Genomic DNA, 24834 nt, shown 5'->3' on the forward strand with positions numbered 1-24834 from the left:
CCCCACTTCCCGCACTCGAAGCACTGGGGGCCCTTCGTTGGCGTTATCTCCATTTTGAGGGGTCGTGTCTTCATGGGTTCGGATACTGGTTTGTTCCTTTTCTCCTGCCTCGCTACAGGGACGGGTTTGAGTCCCTTGTCGGTTTCCCATGGGAAGGTTCGTGGCTGAGCCCTAGCATAGTTGGAAGCCATCTCAATGGCCTAAGCAGCGGTGAGACCTGAGTGCTGCCTCAGCCAGCGTTGGGTGCCATAGGGCAGGGCCTCCATGAACTGCTCCAGGTAGATACTTGACATGATGTCTTCCTTACTGCGGCTCTCTGGCTTCAACCATTTTTCGGCTGCCATCTTCAGACGCAGAAACAATGTCTTCGGGTTTTCCCCGGCTGTCCCTTTCTCTTTTCTGAACCTCAGCCTGTAAGCTTCGGCATCTAGTCCCAAGTGGTCCAGTATATCCTCTTTTATGTCAGGGTATGATGTGGTTCCCGCGTGGTTTGCGACTTGATACGCCGCTTGGGCTTCCCCGGACAACAGCGGAGCCAGAAAGAAAGGCCACTTATCTTCAGGCCAACCACAGGCACGGGCTGCCCTTTCGAAGTTGGTGAGGAATGCATCAGGGTCCTCTCCCGGCACGTACTTTTGTAGAGCAACCCCAGCGGGATGTGATGCGAGGTTCCTCCTTACCAATGGCAATGGGCCGCTGGGGCTCTGTCCCACTATTTGCAGACCTTCAATCTGGGCTGTGATGGTGTTCCTGAAAAGGGTCATATCAGCATCTGCGGTAGATATCTGCTGGCTGATAGCCCACTCCAGCTTCTGTTGCCCCTCTATCAGGTGTTGAATGACCTGATCCATCTGGGATGTCTGGATGGCAGATCCCACTTCTGACACCACTTGTAGCGTGGGGTTATGAACAGGCTGGAGACTTTGTAGCGTGGGGTTATGAACAGGCTGGAGGCTTTGTTTGCATAATGAGGGTTTTATTTTGATAAGTGTTTTTCTAGTCCTGAAAGTTAACCGCTCCCTTGCAAAGTCTGCATGGTCCGTGGTGGTGTCCATCCTGCCCTAGGATGTCTTGGCCTTCCTCTTCTACTCCAGCCCGAGGACGATAGTGCCTTCTTCTACTAGAGCCAGCATGCCGGGATGTATCTTCTACTGCTCCGACTCAGCCCCGAAAAAGAAATAAACCAACAGAGGGATGCCGTCAGTTTGACTATCTGGTAACAGGTTGCACCACGGGGACCGAGTGAATGTGAGGGAACTCCAGTGCTATACAGTTTTATACAGTGCTCCGTGCTCTGGGAGTGACTGAGGAACGAGTGGGAGGGAAAGGCGGGTTGGAGGTTGCGGGACGCGGGAAAGGAAAAAGGCAGGAAATAATATACAATGCTATACACGGGCCCCCTTACTCCCGACCCAGACTGCCCAACGCCGCCGTACCTATGACAGCCACACTCCTCCCTCAGGAGTGTTGCACGGCGGTTCACCGGGTCGTTGGCCTCCTGGCACTCCACAGCCGTCCGCTCTCTCTTCTCCGTCTTCTTTATATCCTCTCCACCGCTCTCAGACTTCTTCGCTCCTGCTCCCGACTTCTGTCCTTTGCTCCGATTCCTCCTGGGTGTCGACACACCCCGAATAGAGAGCTTCCGGGCATTTGTCCAGTCCGGGTCCTCTGACGTCAGGTGGGGGCGTGGTTACGTCTCCACTGTAGGCCCTGTTAAAGGCACCCTCCTCAATTTCGTCTCTGGGGTCAGAAAGCAGCGGACAGCTGTCCCAATCCGTCTGCGGGGAAGGAGGTGAGGCATAGTCAGCGATCCACCAATCGACAGGGGTTTCCGCTACCACACCGTTACAAGGGTCTTCCAGGCTGGCCTTGTTAACCAGGCCGGGCGAGGCAGGGGCCACTCTCCAGGCTGTTACTATCATTCAGGTCTCCCCAGAGGTGGATGTGGTCAAGGTAGAGATGATTGGGACTCCACCAGGGGTGGCACCTTCTACCCTACCCGGCAAATATTCCCCAGATGCCACTTCAACCGAGGCACACATAGAGCGTGATTTCAATCCCAGAGTTCAGCAGGCAAGAATTCTCAATACCTCAGATATGCCTTTGGGGGGGGTCGGGTTCCGTTTTTCCTCCACATTTGGAGGACTCTGTCTCAAGATGCATGGGTTTTGCAAACGGGTCAGGGATTTAACCTGGAGTTTTATCAGACTCTTCAACAAGAGTTTCCTCCTTGACAGTTACATTTTTCCCAACAAGAGTGCTCTTTTATAGATGCAGAAATAGAAGATCTGCTGCAGTAACATGCGGTGGATTATTGTGACAACGATGCTCGCGGTCTCTGTGGCAATGTCTTCTTGGTTCAGAAACGGGGCAGTGGTCACAAATTGGTGCTGAGTTTGATAGATTTCAATCATTTCATAGTGTTTAAACCTTTCAAGATGGCGGGCATCCATCTGTTAACAGTTCTGCTGCGGAAAGGTAATTGGATGTTCCGGCTGGAACTCAAGGATGCGTATCTGACCATTCCCATCTTTCTTCCTCACTGGCAATTTCTTCAATTCCGGTGGAGGAACAGGTGGTTGGAATATTTGGTCCTTCCTTTAGGGCTTTCTTCGGCGCTATGGTGTTTAACCAGGTGATCAAGCAGGTGATAGCCAATCTTAGGGAACAGGGAATACGCATGATAGTGTACTTGGACGATGTTCTCATCATGGCCCAATCACAGCCCTTGGCCAATCTTCATTTACAGATGATAACATCTCTCTTGCAAGATTTGGGTTTCATCATCAATGGAACCAATTTGATTCTCTTTCCGTCCCAGATGATAAACTTTCTTGCGTGTGTATAAAGAAAAAGAGAAGGTACCCTGCCTGATATTTAAAGAGGTCCTAGCTAGAGGGTCCAAACATGATAAAGAAAAGGGGGAGTGATTAGCCTAGAGGCCGAAGCTGCACAGGTCAAGGACCAAGTCAATCCAAATAGACTCCACAACATATATTGAAAAAATACATATTATTTATTTTTCTTTTTAAATATATTATTCAAAATTTTCAAAAGACAGACATGTATAGATTAAATAGGCAGAATAATATTTTTCAAAACACATAGCAAAAAGTTCTTTTCGGGATTAGGGTCCGCCCAGTACAGACTACACAACAAAACAAAATATCACACTCATTCACACAGGGGTTTTTTCCTAGCTATGGTTGGAACATTCAACTTTCATTCATCCATTCATATAGTCCTGGCGTAGACAACAATAGATGTTCAATAAGTTGTCTAAATCGAGGGGTTCATCCAGGCAGATGGTATTAATACGGGTCCTGGTGTAGTTAGGACAGATTGCCGTATTCCTGGGAAAACGTGCCGACGCGCGTTTCGGTGAGAGGCCAATGTGGCCACACCTTCGTCAGGGCCAGGGTAGTATGCTGGGCAGGGAACAGAAGTAAAATCTGGAAATAAAAATTCATGCCTTAGTTCCGCATTCTTGATATGTATACACAAAGACATATTCCAACATTTCATTTTCCTCATATTGCTCTTTTTAAAAAAAAAACATATATAAAGCTTGTTGATATGCTACATGCTTGGTTGACATTTTTGACACTGTGCGGTAACAGACCCCCAGGAGACACTCCCCAAGGTAGAATTCCCTGTTTCGTGGAATCCAAAAAAGGCAAACTGATAACCTTAGCTAAATGAACCGTAGAGTCTAATTCACAACACCACACATACTTTTTTGTATTCACACACTCATTATCGTCCACCTAAGACCTCTCGTCGTAACCAGACACATTTTCATTTCTGTTTTTAAGAAAGGAAGTTAAAGTAAGAAAGGCAAGATTTTTGCACACAGAAAGGTAACCGAGTTATCCTATATTAGCCAACAAGGGCAAATCAAGGGTTGTATGAACATGATGTTACATTAAATGGTTTGCCCTATTTTAGGGTTACCTGTTTGTTTTATTAGGAACGCATACGAATTAAGAACCACCTTCACAAAATCGAGAGGAAATGAGTTCCAGTAGTTACCTAAATGAAGGGGTACATTTAGTTACTATTTTTAATCTCAAGTATTTAGATTTTATACAGTGTTCTTTAGGAAGAAATATTAATTTACCAAGCTACAAACGTCTCAACTCGTTGTTCCTGTGGTCGAATTTAGAAGGCGCCTTGCTCAACCAAGTGGCTCATATAGGTCGGGAAAACCACGTACCACGGGTCGCTACTCGCCGGTCGTCGTATTCTATAAATTTGGAAGAGAAAGGGTAACTGTATCTCTATCCTTTATATTTACAGGGACAGTCACGCCCCACCATGAGGAAACAAATAGGACTAGTACCTTTCGTGATGTTATTCTGTCAGTTATTCTCTTCAAGATCATCGGGTGGGGGGGGTTTTCGATCCTGTCACATTACTATTTACGACGATTTTTGCGATCATAGACAATCCTGTTGGTGACACAGCACATTGAGGCATATTCATTAATTTCATAATTCGCCTGTATTGTTATTTTAGAAAAGACGATTCATCTAAGATTGGTTACCTGCATGTACTAATACTGTGCCTTCAGTGCCGCGGGCGGAGTCAAAACAGTCAGGTCAGATTTTTCTGTGGCTGGTAAAACAAGGAAACGGATGGCGAAAGAAGAGTGTAAATAAGGATAACTCTTCATGCTTATGTGTCTTTCCCTTTCATTACAAAGGTAGTTCCCTTCAGGACCAGAACCAGAGTTATAGGGCCCACTGGCTAAATTACACCACATGAGGTCATAATAGAAGACCAATCATCAGAAGTCCCAAGGGCAGACAGGAAGATTAAGAGATGCCCATTGCATAGCAGTTTGCACAACCTTTTTGAGGTATCGAACAATGGTTCGAGGATACACAGACAAAGGCTATACGTAGGAAATAGCTCTATTGGTTGCAACGTTACTTGCATAAACACCGGGGATTACCTTAAGGAGAACAAAGCCGGGCCTTTAAATTGGGATTCCACCGACTATGTTGGAATCATGACGGAATGCCGCTCACTCGAGTTCCTGGGCACAAACGAGAGAGAAGCAAACTGCTCGTTACGTAGGGGCGTTACAAGGTCCTTTTTAGGAGTTGGATAGTCGCTTTGCTGTACTTACCGTCATGAAGTCGGTCGTCATCTTCCGATGGGGTTCCGCCGGCTGCCTCGGTCGGCCAACTGCGTGATACTGGACACTCGTCTGTGCGCCCTTTGATGACGTATTAAATAGGTGTTTTCTCGCGCTTTCCTCTACTCTCCCCAGCTGTGTCTCACATTTAGAGGACACTAAAAAAGGACTTCTCTCTACAGAGCGCCGGTCCCCACCATCTTGGTACAACTACCAAATAGTGCCGAGTTGTTGCTGAAACTATTCCTCATTCAAGGAAAACCGGTTCCGCCATCTTATGTAAACCAGTCACACTCATAAATAATGGAGGATGATATTATCGTGATTGGGTAGCGAAGCCTAGCTGTACCAATTTCTACAAATATTATATGAAGTGGGGAGGATGGTAGCGCTACACCAAAGCCATTCTGTTGTCCTCATATAGCAATAGCGCAGGTTATATCAGGTTCTTTTATATATATTCTCACACTAGGTACCCAAGTTATAACTTCTGTTTAGTCTGACTGCTCTATATTCCATCTGCATGCACCTTTAGTTTTCCAGCATATTTCTACAGAATTGCTTGGTGCCAAGGGCATTCTTCATTCAGCCCCTTTTCCACCGCATTCAGATAGAAAATCCAAAATACCTCCCGTTTTTTTCGGAGGTTTGTGGTGTTGGTTCCTGGACAGGTTTTTATTTTTTCTAAGATGAACCATCGAAGTTCTAGCTCTGTGTGATTCTTTTCCACCCAATGGGCTACCAATGGGGCTGCTTGCTTTTGGTTCCTGATATTGGACTTATGCTCACCAATTCGCGCCCTACATTCTCTGCCAGTTTCTCCAACATAGGGGAGATTGCATGGGCACAGTATCAAGTAGATGATATTGCTGGTACGACAATTCGTCATGTTAGCATTACGTCGTACGGACACTGTGCGGGTGTTTGTGCTGACAGTGTCCCCAGTAATGGCTTGTGGGCAAATGTGACATGTCCCACACTTATGGTTGCCATATACTGGATCCAATCCAGTGATGGTAGTTTGACTGTTTGCAGAGGTCTCTTGGATCTTACCCCGAACCAGATGGTTTTTAAGGTTGGGGTTCTTTTTGAACGCAAAGATGGGGCGGTTTAGGTGTGTTTTTTCATTTTCCAAGTTCAGGATATGCCAGCTTGAATTGATGGCTTGTCTTATTTTGTGGTTCAACTCTGAATGGCGGGTCACACATACAATTTGCTTTAGTTTCTCTGGCTCTCTTTCCACAAACATAGCCTCCCGGTCGGTATATCTTGCTCGTTTAAACGACTCCTTAATGAGTCTGGGTGGATACCCTCGGACACGGAGTTTTTCTTGTAGGATGTCTGCTTGGCTCAAGAAATCATCCAAAAACGTACAGTTCCTTCTGATGCGAAGGAACTGACTGTATGGGATACTATCCCTCTGGCTACGCGGGTGATAATTGGCATATTGAAGGAGAGTGTTTCGTGCCGTAGGTTTAGTGTAAAATGAGACTTTGATGATGTTCTCGTGGTGCTCAATCCAGACGTCAAGGAATTCTATTTTGGTTGTACTTAAGTGGCTGGTAAATCTCAAATTGGCGTCCGTCGCATTGAGCCACTCAATGAATTCGTGAAGTTGTTCCTCAGCCCCCTTCCAAATAAAGAAAATATCGTCAATAAACCTTTTCCAGCTTTTGACGTTTTCGTAGAAGGGGGCCATTTCGTTAAAGATGTTTATTCTTTCAAATTCACCCATGTAAAGACAGGCTATGCTTGGGGCACAGCTTGCTCCCATACTTACTCCAGATGCCTGCCTGTACATGGTGTTGTCGAATTCAAAATAGTTCTCAAATAGAACTATTTTGACACATTCCAAGATGAATTCCTTATTAGTGATCTCGGTGTTTCTAGAGATGACGGTTTCAATGGCCTCATATGCTCCTCTTTGAGGGATGTTAGAATACAAAGCTTCCACATCTAGTGTGACCATGATTTCAGAGTTCTCAGAGAATTGAGGGCCTTCCACCTGCTGAATAAAGTGTCCTGTATCACGCACATAAGATTCTAGTTCGATCACCATTGGGTTTAAGAACTTGTCGATATACTTGGACAATGGTTCGGTGGCCGAACCAATCGTCGAAACGATTGGTCGCAAGGGTGGATCCGAGCTACATTTGTGGGTCTTGGGGAGCCCATAGATTATGGGTATTTTGGTATTGCTAGGAGTCAGAAATTCTGCCTCATCTTCGCAGATTTGGTTCTGTGACACGGCTCTCTGGACCATTTTTAATATGCGCTTTTTTAAGGCGTTCTCAGGATTTCGAGTGATCCGTATATAATGGCCTGAAGAGGACAGGAGCTCAGTCATTCTCCTTTTGTAGTCAGATGTGCCAAGTACTGTGATTCCTCCCCCTTTATCACAAGGTTTTATAGTGATGTTTCGATTTGTTTCAAGTTCTTTGAGGGCTCTGTTCTCTATGGTAGGCATGTTAGCCTTAGGGATGGGTACATACTTGGTCATTTTGTTTATTTTTCGCATGACTGTCTTTTCAAAAATATTGACCTCAGGTCCCACCATTTCTAGGGTAGGGGTGAACGAGGACAGTGGTTTACAGCCTGATCTGTTATGGTTATTGTCAGTGGGTGGTGCCTCTAAGAAAAATTTCTGTAGTCGGACCTTCCTGAAGAAAAGCTGTAGGTCTCTATTCAATTCAAATTTACTAAAATTCGCAGATGGTACAAAGGACAAGCCTCTTGATAAGAGTTTGATGGCTGCTGGGTCTATGTTTTCACTAGACAGATTGAACACAGGGAGCCCTCTTATGTTCGCCAGTATTGATGATGGCGGGTCTGCACATACATATGCGGTTGACCCCGACCCTGATGGTAATTCCTCTTTTGCGGGGTTCTCGACGGTGGTCGGGAATTGCCCCGGCGATTCCCTAAAAAACGGTTCTGTTGATGGTTACGCTCAAACCCTCCATTCCTGTTACCTCTATTTGTGTTATGACCACGGTTAGAGCTATGACTTTGATCATAGTTAGGGTCATAGTTGGGGTCATACTCATCGGGGGTATCCCCCTCCGAGTCCGTTGTTTCTGAGAAGGTGGTAACTTTCCTCCCTTGGCCCCATCTAGGTGCCTGACCGCGGGGTGCATGTTCTTCTTGGGTGGTGTAAAAGTCACTCCCCAAATAGGGGTACGCTCTTTCTTGGTTAAACATTCGGATGTCCTTTCTCAATTTTTCGGTTTTCCTTTTGAGTAGGTAGTCGGAGAAGGATTCCAATTCAAATTGGATCTCTTCTAGTTTTCTTTTCCCTTCATCCACTGCATCCCCCTCTTTCAGTGTGTCCTCCAGCTCACGAATTTCTTTGTTCAGAATGTCAATCACAGTACGGGCCGTTTCAACAATCAGCATCATCCAGTCCCTGGAGCAACGGTTCGAAATGAGTGCCCATCGCTCCAGGAACTGTCTGATTTCTATAAACATCCCTGGGATGTTACGGACTCTAAGTCCGATAGGGATCGTGCCTGCTCGTAGGTAGTCGAGCATAAATTAGGCATGGAGTTCTGTTCTTTTGGATTTCTTACGAAGATTAAGTAGCTTGTTCCAGTCTCCATTTAGCCCTCTCGGTACCGTAAAGTCTTGATTACCGTCTGTAGGGAGGCCAAGCATCTTGGCAAAGTCATCGTCAGTAAACCCAAATGTTTTTATAGTATCCATTGATACTTGTTTGGATGGAAATTGATAATATTAGAATATTCGAGGCGTCTTATTTGTTCAAGGCCAATCTAATTATCGCGAAAGGTCAAAGGTGTTTCACGTTTAGGCACACATTCATGCTGTCTCATACATCTCTTTCATACACAATCTCTATTAGTTCATTTAGCGTGAGGACCCAAGTAAACCCCCACAGCTCAAGGCTGTGAGAAACAAGACAAAAGAAGGGGGCTCCCCGTAGGGTTTCTTAGTGATGTAGGCAGGCCATCATTAACTCCCAGTCGGCCCAGCTGAAGCTTTCCAGAACGAAATTGTGTGATCTGAAGAAAGAACCGACCTTGATTCTCTCTTAACAGGTGGTTTCCATACGGGTGATTGCCCATTTGGTGGGCCTGTTGGCTTCTTCAACCCAGAGAGCGGAGGTTCTCAACCCAGGGGTCCAGAAACCTCTCTGGTGGTAGCAAATGGCAGGTAGCCATTCAGGAACCACATAGGGGCTGGTCCCTGCGCATGCTACGAAAGATCTTCCGGTGGATCCCCACCGAGACCAGGAAGACGGTCACCCAGGCCCTCGTCACCAGCCGACTGGACTACGGCAACGCCCTCTACGCCGGAACCACCGCCAAGACCCAGAAGAGACTCCAGCGGATCCAGAACGCCTCAGCCAGACTCATCCTCGACATCCCCCGACGCAGCCACATCTCCGGACATCTGAGAGACCTGCACTGGCTCCCCGTCTACAAGAGAATCACCTTCCGTCTCCTCACCCACGCACACAAAGCCCTACACGATCAGGGCCCGAGCTACCTCAACAACCGCATCAACTTCTACGCTCCCAAACGCCACCTCCGATCAGCCAGTCACGCCCTCGCCGCCGTCCCCCGCATCCGAAGATCGACAACAGGAGGAAGGTCCTTCTCCCACCTGGCCGCCAAGACCTGGAACTCCCTCCCGACCGACCTGCGCCTGACCCAAGACCACCTCTCCTTCAGGAAGAAGCTCAAGACCTGGCTGTTCGAGCAGTAGCAGCACCCCCCCCCCAAGCGCCTTGAGACCCTCCGGGTAAGTAGTGCGCCATATAAATGTCCATGATTGATTGATTGATTGATAAGATGCCTTCTGAGTGCATTTTACATTAAATCCCTCACTGGCATCCGCGCAGGTTTAATGTGCTGAGAAGTTTGCTGCCAAACTTCCCAGTTTTTAGTAAAGCCATCATCGAGCTGTGGCGTTCGTAATGACCAACTCCCAGGCCATATACTCTTTATGGCATTTACCAGACTTACAATGTCTAAGAATGGGCATAGACACTGTAAAGGTACAGGGCTCATGCCTCTGTACCCTCACCTTAAGGCTTGTGCACCCTGCTAGAGGGGTGACTTACCTAGGCCTTAGGCAGTGGATTGCTGGCATGGCACACAGGGATGTGTAATACATGGCTCCCCCCATTTGGGAAGAGACACCTCCGTGCACAGCAGGAAGACTCAATGGTCTACAATGTTCAAACACAAAGTTCAAAAATGGTACTCCAAACGAGAATCTGCAAAGTTCCAAAATTGAAGATTTATTCCACTCAATTGCTTTTTATCTTCATCCATATATCAATATGCTCTTCATAAACATGATTCAAATCAACAGTAGTCGTGATCCCAATGCATTTCGGGCTAACGAGAGCCCTTCATCTGGGGATAGCTCTACAAACAAAAGAAAGTGTCTACATGTCACTATACTGGCCATACTAAATGCAACTCAAAACAACGCGCGGTTAATATAGGAACTAAAAGAATAAGTCAGCTGTAAACCTCATGCAATTCTTAAAGTAGGTCACAAAAGTGCACCCATGTTATATGTCCTTGCTTTAGTGCTGATTTATGTCATTCATGAATTCACAAGAATATACAGAAGTAGATCAGGAAATTGTACTCCTAGAAAATATTTGTGGACTGCATGTTAGCACAAGCAAATATGCATGTGTCCATTTTCTTATGCCAAAATCCCTTGAGCAGTAACAAGTTCACAATCACACCAACCACTTTTTCCACAAACCTGGAAGAAGTTTTACTTTTGCCCTTGTTCGGAGTAAATTTTCAACTTTTCTTTCTTTCGGAAAATTTTAGAGACAAGCTGAAGAAAACCCATCAAAACATGCAAGTTAGTAGGTTTGCACAGACTGAAATGGGCATGCCAACTGTGGGGAATTACTGCTACCGATACCTCCAGGCCCAGTATGTAGAGCTCTGAAAAGGTGGCACAATAAGGGAATTGCTAGCATTCAAACACTACTATGGTACGAGCTCTGGCATAATCAGAGAGGCGATTATCAGAGCTCTTATGTCATGAGATTACTGACATACTTTGTCGTCACAATATATGGCACCAAAGGGACAAGTAAATTTTGTTACAGGACACGCAGATTAATGGAGCAACCTGTCCCAGAGATTTTATTAAATTTCACACCTCTGGGTTGGATAGATAGATTGATAGAGAAAACCCTGCTGCCAGAGATAGATACACTTGAAAAGGGAGATACATTGATATATAGAACTATGAATTTGCAAAGATAGAAGTTGAATAGATAGAGGGTCATGCAGATAGAGGGACTGTAGATTAATGGACCGGCAGGTGCATATATAGATGAACAGGTAGATGGGTGGATTGACACACACTCAGCGGTAGATAGGATTGCAAAAATAGACTGCACAGCGCATATTCAATTATTAATGTAATAGTTAAATATTTATATAAGCCCAACAAACAAGAGCCCTGGTAACAAACTAGGAAGACATGCAAGCAAAACCTGCAGACTAAGCTGATTTGCAAGCATAGGTGTAGTCCTCAATTAAAATACATACAAGAGTGCAGGTATAAATGCATTTCATTGCGTACATTCTAAAAAATGAATTACTTTATAAATAATAGATTAAAATTTACAACATCTGGTATACTCCGATTTAGCAGCAATCAGGTAAACTAAAGCAGCCCCAGAAGAATTTACAACATCAGTAGCCAGAGTCAGGACAGATAAAGCTGGAAGGTGTCCTGTTCTGTGAAGAGCTGATAGAAAGCTTCCTGCTATCATGTAAGGCTCTAAACACATAGGCAACCCTAACGTAAATATGAAGTACAAAATAAACACTGGAAATTATCTCCTTGTGAAAGAGTAAAATGCTGTCACTCAAAGTGAAGTCAGCCAGTGGCCTAAAGTAGGCAGACCCACTGCCCCTTTCTGTATTCTGTAGTGGGTGAAACAACATTTGAATGACACAACAACCTACCAATGGATGGAGAGGTTAAAGCCTGTTAGAAGGCGACCTCAAGGGAGACAGGAAGTGTACCTGGTCACCCTGGGACCCACCCTCAAAGTATCGTAGCCGAGCACTGGCGGGAGACTCCTCAGGAGGAAGAGTCTCGAATCTAGGATCGTACATGCTGCACAAGCACCACACGACAAAGAGACACCACACTGTAGGTTCTTAAGAACAGATCTTTATCTATCAATATCGTAGGATCTTTATGATCAGCAAGGTTGCAATATACAAGATAGAGCGAGAGCTCAAGAGTCTCGGTAGGGATATGGGTAGCGGGACAGTCTTTGTGGATCAGGGTCAATGCAGGTGCGTATCCGGCGCACAGCTCACAATCCTCGAGCCGGGGGATACGATGCGGTCTTTGGGGTCCAGCCGGACCGAGAGAGTCTTAGGAGCTGCGAGTCACTCAGCAGGGCTCAAGCACGATGTCCGAGGTCTTACGATCTTCAGGGGAGCCGCGAGTCACTCAGCAGGGCTCAAGCACGATGTCGGAGGTCATACGATCTTCAGGGGAGCCGCAAGTCACTCAGCAGGGCTCAAGCACGATGTCGGAGGTCTTACGATCTTCAGGGAAGCAGCGAGTCTCAGCAGGGCTCAAGCACGATGTCGGAGGTCTTACGATCTTCAGGGGAGCCGCGAGTCACTCAGCAGGGCTCAGATGGTTCAGCAGAAGTCCTTCTCTACCAGGGGGAGCCGTGACTACGTCAGCCGGGCTCTCGTCGTTCCAGAGTCGAATCTGCCAGATAGTCCCAGAGCACCCCTTGTTATAGTCCAACTCCTCTTTGATGTCCGGAGTCTGTCCAGGCAGGGGTCAGGACCGGACTGGGAACTGAAAGCAGCCCTGGCAAATTTTGCCAGACCAGCCCCCGTCCGGCGCGTAGTGAGACAGCGTAGCGAGCGAGCCGGACCTCTACTAGGGGGGTTTGGGGGGGTTCTCCCCCCAAGAAATTTTTGGAAAACAACAAACCAAAATGGTGAATTTTACAGCACATTTTTCATTACATATTCAAATTGTATCAAATTTCAAAGCACAGTAAATAGAAAATTAAATGTGCATGTTTGTGTATACAGAAACACACACACACACACACAGTGGTTTTACCTAACCTACATTTACTTAAAATGTGTGGTAAAGGCATCTGCACGGAAAAGGCATACATGGGAATGTCATACATTAATTGCACAACACCTTCATAAAGGAGATAGTTTTACCACATATTTATTGTACTTAGCTTCCATGGGACTTAAGGATACCTATGGCAAGGTGTACTTGGTATTGATGGGATCCATGCAAAATTGTAAATAGTGTTTCAATATGACTTGTCACCAATTGCCTCCGTTTCTGAATATATGCTGGCCTATGAGACAGGAATGTATGTCCACGTTTCTACTTCAGGGACATCTACATATCATTAGAGAGGAAAGGCCTTGACAAGTAACAAGAACTTTGGCTGTGCCCCCTAAAAGAGTAGGGACTATTTTCTTAGAGGTAAAGAGGCCTGCTCAGCTTGTATCTATACAAAAGGAGGATGGAGATTACTTTGTGAACTAAGAACCTGTCAGAACTCATCTGTAAAATTGCAGAGGGACAAATGTTGAAAATGTTGCTGTACGGACTTCTGGTTAAGGAGAGGAGCTTACCCTTAATGTTGTCATCACTGATTAGCACGACCAGACCACATGAAAAGCATCCTGATCTCGTTAACTTCTCTCCATTGTTTCCCTAAGAGTGAGATCCCTAAAATATGGAGTTGTATCTGCCAAGTGTGAGTGAGCTCAAGAGACTCCATGGCGGACCGCTGCTTCGCTCTGTTTGCCCTGATTTCTCAGCAATTACTGCTTCATTGGTTCCCAGAGACTCATGCTCTGTTACACGTCAGTTCCGCACCAGTCAGGAATGGTCACTTTATCATTCCTGTATACACTGAATAGAGTACCTTAGTGTAACAACAAAGTAGGTTTCAGCACTCTATAGACAAGTTAATACATTGAGGGGAGTATAGGGGGAAGTACTCCCTGGTTTCGTGCACCACCAGACATATTAGGAGACACTATTCATTTGTGGGTGCGGATTCTATTAGCCTCTGCCCTCTGATCAATTGCTTGTTAGAGTACCTTAGTGTGCCTGTTCTGACAAAATGTCATATCAAGAATTGAGGCCATAACATCCTCTATGATGTTTGGAAAATATCACTACCTCAATCATACATCTATTTACCTGTAAAACTGCAGCAAGTGACTAGGGGCTCTCAATAAATTCAGACTAGTGGAGCTCATGCAAGATACCTCGAAGACAGCAGGTAGGTGTGAAACATGTAAGCAGGTACCCAAGAGTACAGAACAAATTAATGTATTGCCTAATTAAAACTCCAATCATCCAAGTATCTATCCTATTATCCAACAAAAACAAACACAAGTTCAAGCCAGGGTAAGAAAATGTAACCTGATGACACCGTACATGACACCCAAAGCAAAATCATTATCATTCACTCACAGAGCTGTCCTCTTCGTAAAAGATTACAATACCAATAATTCTATGACACAATGATAAAAATAAACCTCTCCATTGTGTGAGCTTCGATGGCGGGCTCGCATAATCAGGTCCTGCTACCTACATCTTGGATATGCTGCCGGTGGAGCATCGCAGAAACATGGGGTGACACACTGGGTTCTGGCTGGGGCATGGTGTGGACCATCCCCGGCCCCAGAGGAGCAGCAAAAATAAAGAAAATCCACTGCAGGCGCCAAGCGACGTGCCTGCGTCTGAATCAAGAAAATAGTTATTTTATCGGTGAGAGGAGATCACGCCACAAGGCGGCTGTATCACAACTGGAGGGAGCGGACCCCTGCGGACTGCTCCATGGCCAAGCTGGCCTCTGCTCACTGCCTCCTCATCGACCCTAGACGACAATGGTGTTCCAGTGGCAGCCAGGGCCTTGAACTTGTAGCCGTTGCTGCACGAGGTGGAGAGTCGCGATAATGAGTCGAAGGTGCCTAGCTGTGCAGTTGTGACACATGCATGGTGCTTCAGGCTGACTGTCCGTGGATGGCCCAGGACAGAGGTGCTGCATTCCATTGTAATGTGGGTGCTGAGTGAAGGCCTTACCTGCCCAAGTGACAATACCAGATACGGTACATACTGATGTGCTTCCTATGGAATCCCTTGAGGTGGGGGGGGTGCACCGAGATTTCACTTGGCATACCGACGATGTGCATCACCTGGAGTTTACGTGATTCGGGGGCATAGATAGTATGGTTAAGCACCCCCCAACCCCAAGGTGAAACGAGGACTTGACAACCAAGCAGGTCATTGAGAACCAATTCTGCACCTTTTTTTTGGGGGGGGGGGGGGGTGTCCTGATCACTTCCCTTTTATTCCTCACCTCTTGAGTAGTGTCCCCCTGCTGACGTGGGGCTGCTTGAATCCCCATTACCCTAGAACCTGTGCAGGGTGCCAACATTGAGAAATCAGTCATTTCTGACCCTTGACACCCCGAAAGCAGCTGTCAAGCAGAGTGCCCGACACCTCTCGGCTAAGGGCTTCAGACCCGGGAGGTGTGAGAGATGGCCCACTCAACCATCATGTTAGGGGGCTGCCGTTTAGTCATAACTGGCCCTTTCTTGCGTTCCTGCCCACCACTAGCCGGCAAGCACTAGTCTCCCTCTCGCTCCATCTACATCTGTAGTATCAGCACTGACCACCCCCGCACTACTCCACCTTGGGCAGATGGCTGGTAACTACACTCTTGCGGACGATGGCGCCGCAGGATCCCTGCAACCTCTACCCCATAAATGACTATCCGGAACATGGGCTCCCTCTGTAATATGGTGATTACATAGGGTCATAAGAGCCAGCACAACAAACGGCATAACGGGGCTGGTTATCAGCATGGCGCACAAGCGATTTATTAACCAATTGGACACCTAAAAAAGGAACATTCTGCAACACCTCAACCTGTAAACGTGGCCTGCAGGAGCCGGAGCCTCTGAAAGGTGGATTTGTGAATAGAACTGTATATATTTACAGCGCTTGATGTAACTAGGCGGTATCAAAGCAGTCACAGCTTTGGCAGACAAGACTTTCTCGGGAACACTCATTTTCTTGAAGTGCGGATGTAGACATTAGAACTTGCCTCGCCAGATGTTTTACGTTATGCATTCGAAAAAGAAGCGAAAGCGACCAGAAGCGATCGCTGTCTTGTGTGTCAATCAATGTATTACTAGCCATAACATCCATCTTCTCCAAATAATTGCCAACGTTGATTGTTTGGGTTGCAGTGGCGTTTCAAGGCCCAAGGACGTCGCTATACGTCGCAGAGTGCGTGGCATTTCTACCCACTGATGTATTTCAGGTACATGTTCCCCTTCACTTCTTAGCTCTGTAGCTGCGGCCTATACTCCTGGCGGAAATTCTGGAAAAGGCAGCCCACAGAGACCATTTCAAGCATGGGCAAAGTGGGCTTTTGCCCAGGGCCCCCACTTTCTAAAGGACCCTCCCCCCGAACCCCTTTCAAGTAAAGTGATCTTTTTCCCACACTTTCACAACGTCGTCGATTTCTTCAAAGGAACCTCTCTCTGCCTATCTCTACGTCTGGCTTTCTCTACCCACTGTCATATTTATGAATTTGGGGGTGAAAGGAATTACTTTCAGCTGTTTTGCGTGAAAGTTAAAGTAAAATGTAATATACTTTGCATTATGTAGGCTTAAATTAGCAAAACATTGGTAGGAAAATTCAAATTTGTTCCGAACAGGGGGCCCCAAAATATTCTTTGAACCTGGCCCGAAAAATCCTTAAAATGACACTGGCCACATTCTCTGTTACTGTGTCACACTGTGCTGGCCCGAAGCAGATTTGCAAGTTTGGCTTCTTCAGGGCTGCATACATCTAAGCAGGAGCGCTGTGTCGAAATACTTTGACATACATTAAAAAACAAAAATCATGCATACGTTTGAAAAGAGTGTCGGACACTCCACAACCTGATTACCTTAAACGTGTCTCCTGGACACTTTTAAGGACCTCTGTTCGTTTGTAGTGACCTCTGCTCATTTTGAAGACCCCCGCACACTTTATAATAATGCTATGCGCTTTCTTTTTAAGCAATCTGTCCACATTTAAAGAAACAGCACACTTTTTAGAAATACTCACGCGTATGCGAACACCACATTTACCAAGCTCCTAGGCACTAATCAAAATACGATTGCACTTTTTTATGGCCCTTGCACAGTTACAAAAGATGCTTGCATACTTTCAACAGACTACTACTATTTTTTAACGACTCCTTTATAGTTTTCAAAGCTTCTTGCACACTTAAAAAACCTCACACACTTTCTAAAAGACCCCACACATTTTTACGACACACATGCACTTTCTGATAGATCCCTGCGCACTTTTAAAATACTTCAACACCACTTTTTAAAGACTATTGACTGCACAGTTAAAAACAATGATGCTCCACGCATTTAACAGAATTCCTCCAACTCTGAAAGACTCCAGTGCACTTTCTGAAACAATCCCTTGACAGCATTGTGAGGAAGGAGAAATGGGGCTAATGTGTAGCTCTGGCCCACCCCATCTTTCTGTCCACCCAAACTTCATCCATCTCTTCCCGTGAATATTGCCCGGCCTGAGGGGATACAGCCCAAGGTGCCCGCTGAAAGATTCCGGCTTCTTCAGACAAATCCTCTCGCTTGGATTATGTTTTTTACTCTATTGTTTTAGAAAAGGAGCCCCGAAATTAATCTGTTAACAACGTTTTAATGAGGATTTCTGTAACAGAATTTCACACCACGCTCGGAGGTGCATAGTTTGTTCAGGGAAGCAGTGCTGAACACGAGCAAAACAATTTTTATAGCTAGACAAGGTACTTCTGCCTGTTGGTGTGATTAATCCGAGTCCTCAGTGGTTGCTGCGAGAAGTTAACACCATTACATTGTATGATTTTGCTCACGGGAAACTATCACACATAGTTCTTGAAATGTCACTCAAAATTACACAGAAAATATGAAGATATCACACATAGCAATCTGAAACCTTGGCAGCTATGCCAGTCGCGCGCACCCACTAATATTCTCATCAAACGCCCCGTGGCACACCACCGCCCCCGCCAAGTAAAGATAGTAACACCCTGAACAACATTCTTGGCCCACATCTACACGCCACCGTCGGCCTCGTTTCAACTCTGCCCCACGCTCCTCTTGAAACCCTCCTCTCCGTATAACCCTCTTTTGACTCGCAAGCCCCGTTCAGGCATTCGACCCCACTCATCATCCCAAATCCCCCTCCTCTGATGTACCCTCCAACACTTACCCCTCTGCTGAGGGGGCCCAGGCCCCCTGGAGGTTGCCCCCCCCGTACCGCGGGGGCTTCAGGGGGCCTGTGTCACGCTCACGCCCCTGCGCCCAAGCCCAGACAGTGCCCTGGCCTGCCCCGTGCCACGATCAGGGATTACAATGGCATGCACTGCAGGCCTGACACAGCATGCACTGCAGGTGCAGACACTAAAGTTAAACTACTGCACCGGACGGTAGACTCACCTGCAAACAGGGGCCAGGGGGGTACAAATAATTAAATTTTGCGCCTTCTTCTTTTTCTCTGCATCATGACGTCGTTGACTCGTGACTGCCTCTGAGATCACGAGATCGATGCCTGCGGCCTGCCTCCTTGACGTCGCACGCGCACTTTACACGATCCCGGCCCCAATGCGCATGATCGTAAAATCCATTCCAGACCCCACCCTAAGGGGTGAAATAAATCTCGGCTTGCCGGCCGGCAGCAGCAAGTGCATTTAAGATTTATTTGATACATTATTCTTGGGAATACTCTTCCAGCAGAATTATGCATTAATTATGCAGCAGATTTAGCTGCTCCTGAACTCGGTGACGGTCACGGACCGTCACCAGGGCAAAGGTCCAATTCCAAACCGGCCCCCTGGCACAAAACCGGCCCCCACCCCATCCAGCCTACCGCGGGATTGCCCGGTGCCCGGACTTACCAGTCCGGCCCTGGCAGGGGTCTTGACACCTGGGGGTTGCTTGTTGGGGTTTCCTGCCATGTCGTCCTTTGATCCTTTCAGGACCGGTTCGGGAGGAGTCCCAGACACACAGCAGTCATGGAGCCAGCCCTCAGGGAGGCCAGTGGGGCGATCGAAACTCATCTCCCATGGGGAGGTCGGAGGTGCGAGTGAAACTGCTCCTCCCTCTCTCACTCAATGGGAGCGCACTGTCTTCCAGTCTGGGTGGCGCCGCTAGGCCTGGGTCGCGCTGGGGCCGGGCGGCCATCTTAGGCGCACAAAAGCGGGCACACGGGCCTCGTGGTGCCGGGGAAATGGAGGGCACGGACGGGGAGGTCCGGGGTCGTGCGTGTGTGCCCTGGATGGAAGGGTCGGCTAGGCCGTGTAACTCGGGGGTTGAGTGAGGTGCACGGGTCAGGGTGTGTGGCTATGGTTCAGGGAGGGCCACGCCATGCGGCCGGGTCTAACAAAGCCCCTTTAAGTACATATATTATACTTGTAATTTTAGTAAAATAAAATATCTTGGTTAACACCAGATCTAAAACAGAAAACAAAGCATGTGTCATTCTGTAGGTGTGCACATTTGTGAAGAAACACCTGCATGCCTGCAGAATAATGCAACAGTAGCCACATCATTGCACCTTTTTTGTTCTCTTATTTTATCATGTGCAGCAGTGGGAAAGCATAAACATCTTGACTTTGCCAAAGTGTGATCATAATAGTTGTAGACCTCATGTTCCTTGTGTAGATCTGTTCAGATCTTCTGATCTCTGGAGTTGCACAGTGTGGAAGATGCTCAGATTACCTGTCAGGGTCCTTTCCCAGGCTCTCTGATAGTATAAAGGGCTCCCTTGCAGCAGTTGCTTATGTTTCTCGCCGTTATTGTGATGCTCTATGTTGCATGGTCCATTCACTGGTAAAGGCTCCATCTTGTATTATTTGTTATTGTGTGATAATATGAAGCATTCCCTGGATAAGAAGGGCAGCATTTTGTTGCTATGGATTTGACATTGGAGTCTGTTGTTGGTAGAGTGTCTCACTCACTGAACAAGGAACCTTCTCTGGTGTCTTGGTTGCTACTTTAGTCCACACTCCTCGATAGGAGGAGATCACGGAAGGATCGTATGCCCTTACTCGGCAGACTGCATCTTTACTTTTGATTTTTAATTTTAGAAGTTCTTCAACACACTTGTCTAAATGGACAAATAAATGTCTTATTGAATGCTTATAGAGTTTGGTGATGGATTGTGCATTTCAGTTTACTCAGTGTTTCTTTTTCTCAATCTAACAGGTGAAATAAATGCAGTGATAAATGAACAAGGTGAACCATTAAACACTACTCATGTAGGAAGTGATGTAAAAAACAGTATATCTCAAAATCACTTTCCTTGAAGACTAATGCCTCGCCAAAGTAGTTTTCTACAATAGAAAACCCGAATGGTTCAATGAGGTCTATACTTGGCTCTTGGGCATCAGATAGTTATTGAAGACCTAACACACTTACTAAGTCTGCTGAGGTGTTCATTACGAAGCAAGAGCTTTCCTGGTAACAGAACCCACAGAAAAGAACCCGTATGAATATTTGGAATGTGGCAACACAGGCAGAGAAAGAGCAGGTGCAACATCAGAAACTTCATTCGAGAGAAAAACCATATTGTTGGACTGATGGAAAAATGTTCTTTGCAATGGAAGACCTAATGCAGCATCAGAGTGTCCATGTAGAGGAGAAACCATATCAATGTACAGAATGTGATAAAGTATTCCATAGGAAGAAGAATCTAAGGCAGCATAAAAAAATACACTCTGGTGAGAAGCGGTACAAATGTACACAATGTGACAAGGCATTTATCACCAATGGGCACCTAACACAACATCAAAAAGTCCACACTGGGGAGAAACAATATAAATGTAATGAATGTGACAAAGCATTTAAAACCAATAGACAGATAAAACGACATCAGAAAGTCCACTCTGGGGAGAAGCCATATCCATGTATAATGTGTGACAAAGCATTTATAACAAATGCAGAGCTGAAGCAACATCAGAAAGTCCATAGTGGCGAGAAACCATATAAATGTACTGAATGTAATAAAGCTTTCAAATGGAAGGATTATCTAAAGCTACATAGGAAACTTCATACTGGGGAGGATCTGTATGAATGTACAGAATGTAATAAAGTGTTCCAAAGCAAGACAACCCTAAAGCAGCATAAACAAATCCACACTGGGGAGAAACCGTATAAATGCACTGAATGTGATAAGGGATTTATTGCACAGCAAACATTAATACACCACCTGAAAGTTCACACAGGAGAGAGACCATATCAATGTGCTGAATGTGACAAGGCATTTATTACAAATGGAGAGCTGAGGCGACATCAAATAGCCCACAGTGGAGAGAGACCATATCAATGTACAGAATGTAATAAAGTGTTCCAAAGAAAGAAGCATCTAAAACAGCATAAAAAAATCCACACTTGCGAGAAACTCTATAAATGTACTGAATGCGACAAGGCATATATTACCAATGGATACCTAACACAACATCAGAAAGTCCACACAGGAGATAAACCATATCAATGTGCTGAATGTGACAGGGTATTTATAACAAATGAAAAGCTGAGGCAACATCAGAAAGTCCACACTGGAGAGAGACCGTTCAACTGCACTGATTGCGAGAAGGCATTTAGTAGAAAGACACATCTAACAGAGCATCAGAAAGTCCACACAGGAGAGAAACCCTATGAGTGTACAGAATGTGAGAAGGCATTTATTAGAAAATCACATCTAATGCGACATCAGAAAGTACACACTGGGGAGAAACCATATGAATGCACCGAATGCGACAAGGCCTTTATTACCCATGGAAACCTAACAAAACACTTGAAAATCCACACTGGAGAGAAACCATATAAATGTACGGAATGTGACAAGGGATTTATTGTACAGCAAACATTAATACACCACCTGAAAGTTCACACAGGAGAGAAACCATATGAATGTACTGAATGTGATAAGGCATTTATTACAAGGCACAGGTTAATTGTACATCAGAGAGTCCACACAGGGGAGAAACCATATGAATGTACAGAATGCAACAAGGCATTTATTACAAAGCAAAGGTTAATAGTACATCAGATAGTCCATACTGGGGAGAAACCATATAAATGTACAGAATGTGACAAAACTTTTAGTGCAAAGCAAAATTTCACACACCATCTGAAAGTTCACACTGGGGAGAGACTATTCAACTGAACTGAATGTGAGAAGGCATTTATTAGAAAGTCACCTTTAATGCAACATTAGAGTGTCCGCACCGGGGGTCTACAGAATGTGACAAGTGATCTATTATAAACCAAATGTTAGCCCTACATCAGAAAGTCCACTCAGAGGAGAAACTATACAAATGCACAGATTGAGACAAAATATTTATTGAAAAGCAAAAATTTACCATCAATGTACTTAATGTGACAAGGCATTTATTGTAAAGCACAGTTTAATGTAACATCAGAAAGTTTACACAGGAGAGAAACCATATCAATGTACAGAATATAATAAAGTGTTCCAAAGGAAGACCAACCTAAAGCAACATCAACAATCCACCCTGGAGAGAAGGCGAATAAATTTACTGAATGTGACTGTTCATTTATCGGCAGGGCCCGGCTGATACAATAACAGTGTCAACACAGAGGAATAAGTAATGATGGTTAGGAATGTATATCATTGATCTAAATGTGGCAAGGCATTCTTTATAAAGGCAAAGCTAATGCAACATCAGAAAGTCATTGCTAGTTGGCCACCTGTCCTCCAAACTAGAGCAACTACATAGCAGACCCCGAAAAATATACTCACACACTCGCTATGGCCAGTCAGATGTTATCAGGTGCAGGTATTTTTTGGACCTACTGCTTCGTTCTGGTGAGAGAACTTAAGCTGGAAAGGTACAGATCTTCTGTTTATTCAGAAAGTGAATGAGTTATAAAGGTGCCTTTAAAACTTGTTTTTATCTTGATGTATTTGCTGCCTGTTCAAAACAGCGGTCAAATGTCAGTTTGTCTTTTTACTAATAGCTGCTTATCTTGAAAAATGATATTTATTTTCCATTCTCCTACTACAATGAGTGTTTTTTGTCAAGGGAGCTGTTGAACAATCATTGTGAATCAAAGGGTTGTAGGATACCAGTTGTTTTTTCTAAAAATATATAAATAACTTGCAAATGAATAGTACAAATATTCAAAAAGTCAGGAATTATGAAATCACATTTTTAATATTCAGAAGTGTGATGCAAACAGATTTTAATAGAAGCAAAATAGACCAGAACACTTTACCTGGTGATGTGCAAAGGACAAATGTTTGCAGAAACTCAATTTCAAAACATTGTTTGTACACTATATAGTTTTATCAGTAAAACTGCATGTCAGTGGGAAATCTTGTGAACATTTCAATGGACAATCTGCTCACTTCAAATGACACTGTGCTACCACTTCATGCTTTAGTTATGTAGTTAATAAAAGTGATAGTTTTTAAATATGATTTGAGAAACCTTCCTGCCCTCGCCCTGATGACAATGCTGTTAATGAACAAAGAGGCAAGTCAGGGGTATGCTGTATGCAGCTAGATTTGTATTGTTTATGGAGAAACGTTTAGTCTAGTAAAGCATACAAAATAGTTTTTGTACAGTAGACCCGTTGAACTAACATATTTGAAGGTGCTCTCATATTTAACAAGGAAGAAAATGGCAGCTCAGTGAATTAAAATATTTGCTTAGGATCATATTTGAAAGTAGTTTATGGGTCACGAGCATTACAATTAGATTAAATTATTCAAGTCACAAGACCTGCAGGTCTGGGAACATTGTTATGATCATCAGAGGTTTTTGACATAGCCATCATTACAAAGAGCCTATAAATTCAAGAATCTGAAAATCCACAACGGGAAGTAACTAAAGCCATAAATGTGACCTTATGCTGATCAGATAGTCCATATTGGCAAAAGAAACGTGTTTTTGCAAAACGTTTCTTCGTAGGAAGAACCTAATGTGTCAACATGCATTCCAGGAAAAACCCGTATCTGTCTTTAGTATGACAAGACATTCATTACAAAGTAATAGCTGACTCTTGATCAGAAATTATACACTGGGGAAAAGCCATTTGAATATTATACACATGAAAGAGCATTTCCTACCAAGCGCTCTCTGATGAGACATCGAAAAGGCCACCCATGTTTAAGATGTACTGATGGTGAAGTCTTTCATCTGAAACAGTCATCATTTGCTACGTCAAACAATCTACACTTGCACTCATATAGGGGAAGAAATACCTGAAAAAAATGTGGAACAAGGGAACAGAAATAGTGGCAGTCATCGTAGGTGCCGAAGGATTAGTCAAGCATAGGTCCCAGAACAACTTCGACCTTTCCACAGAGGTGACAATGTGCACACTCCAGAGAACAGCAAACTTCAACAGAACTCAAATGTTACACAAAGCAACAGCTAGATTTATTTCCCTGTTCCCAGCCTGCTGTGGCATAAGGACTATTTTGGCTACTTAATGATAATACCTGGCTCTGCCTATGTACTCAGTTATGTGAAATGTGTTCTGCAAGGTCTTCTAGGATCGTATCCACAGTTGTGGGGACTTTTGTGATTATATCCAGAGTTTATCTAGGATGTTAT

The 24834-nt window shown here is 45.0% G+C and overlaps 1 protein-coding gene across 1 annotated transcript; it reads left to right on the plus strand.

Moving 5' to 3' along the window:
* The first annotated feature begins 20834 nt into the window (after positions 1-20834).
* On the plus strand, positions 20835-22426 carry LOC144762085 (uncharacterized). Its single transcript, XM_078647215.1, has one exon. It carries the CDS (start codon positions 20835-20837, stop codon positions 22413-22415), a length of 1581 nt encoding a protein of 526 aa, XP_078503341.1. The 3' UTR covers positions 22416-22426.
* Positions 22427-24834: the final 2408 nt, after the last annotated feature.

Source organism: Lissotriton helveticus, chromosome 6, assembly GCF_964261635.1.
Source record: "Lissotriton helveticus chromosome 6, aLisHel1.1, whole genome shotgun sequence".
NCBI classification, from domain to species: domain Eukaryota; kingdom Metazoa; phylum Chordata; class Amphibia; order Caudata; family Salamandridae; genus Lissotriton; species Lissotriton helveticus.

Excerpts from the sequence above, each read along its gene's own strand:
- LOC144762085 (XM_078647215.1), top strand. The coding sequence starts at position 20,835 with ATGTTCTTTGCAATGGAAGACCTAATGCAGCATCAGAGTGTCCATGTA.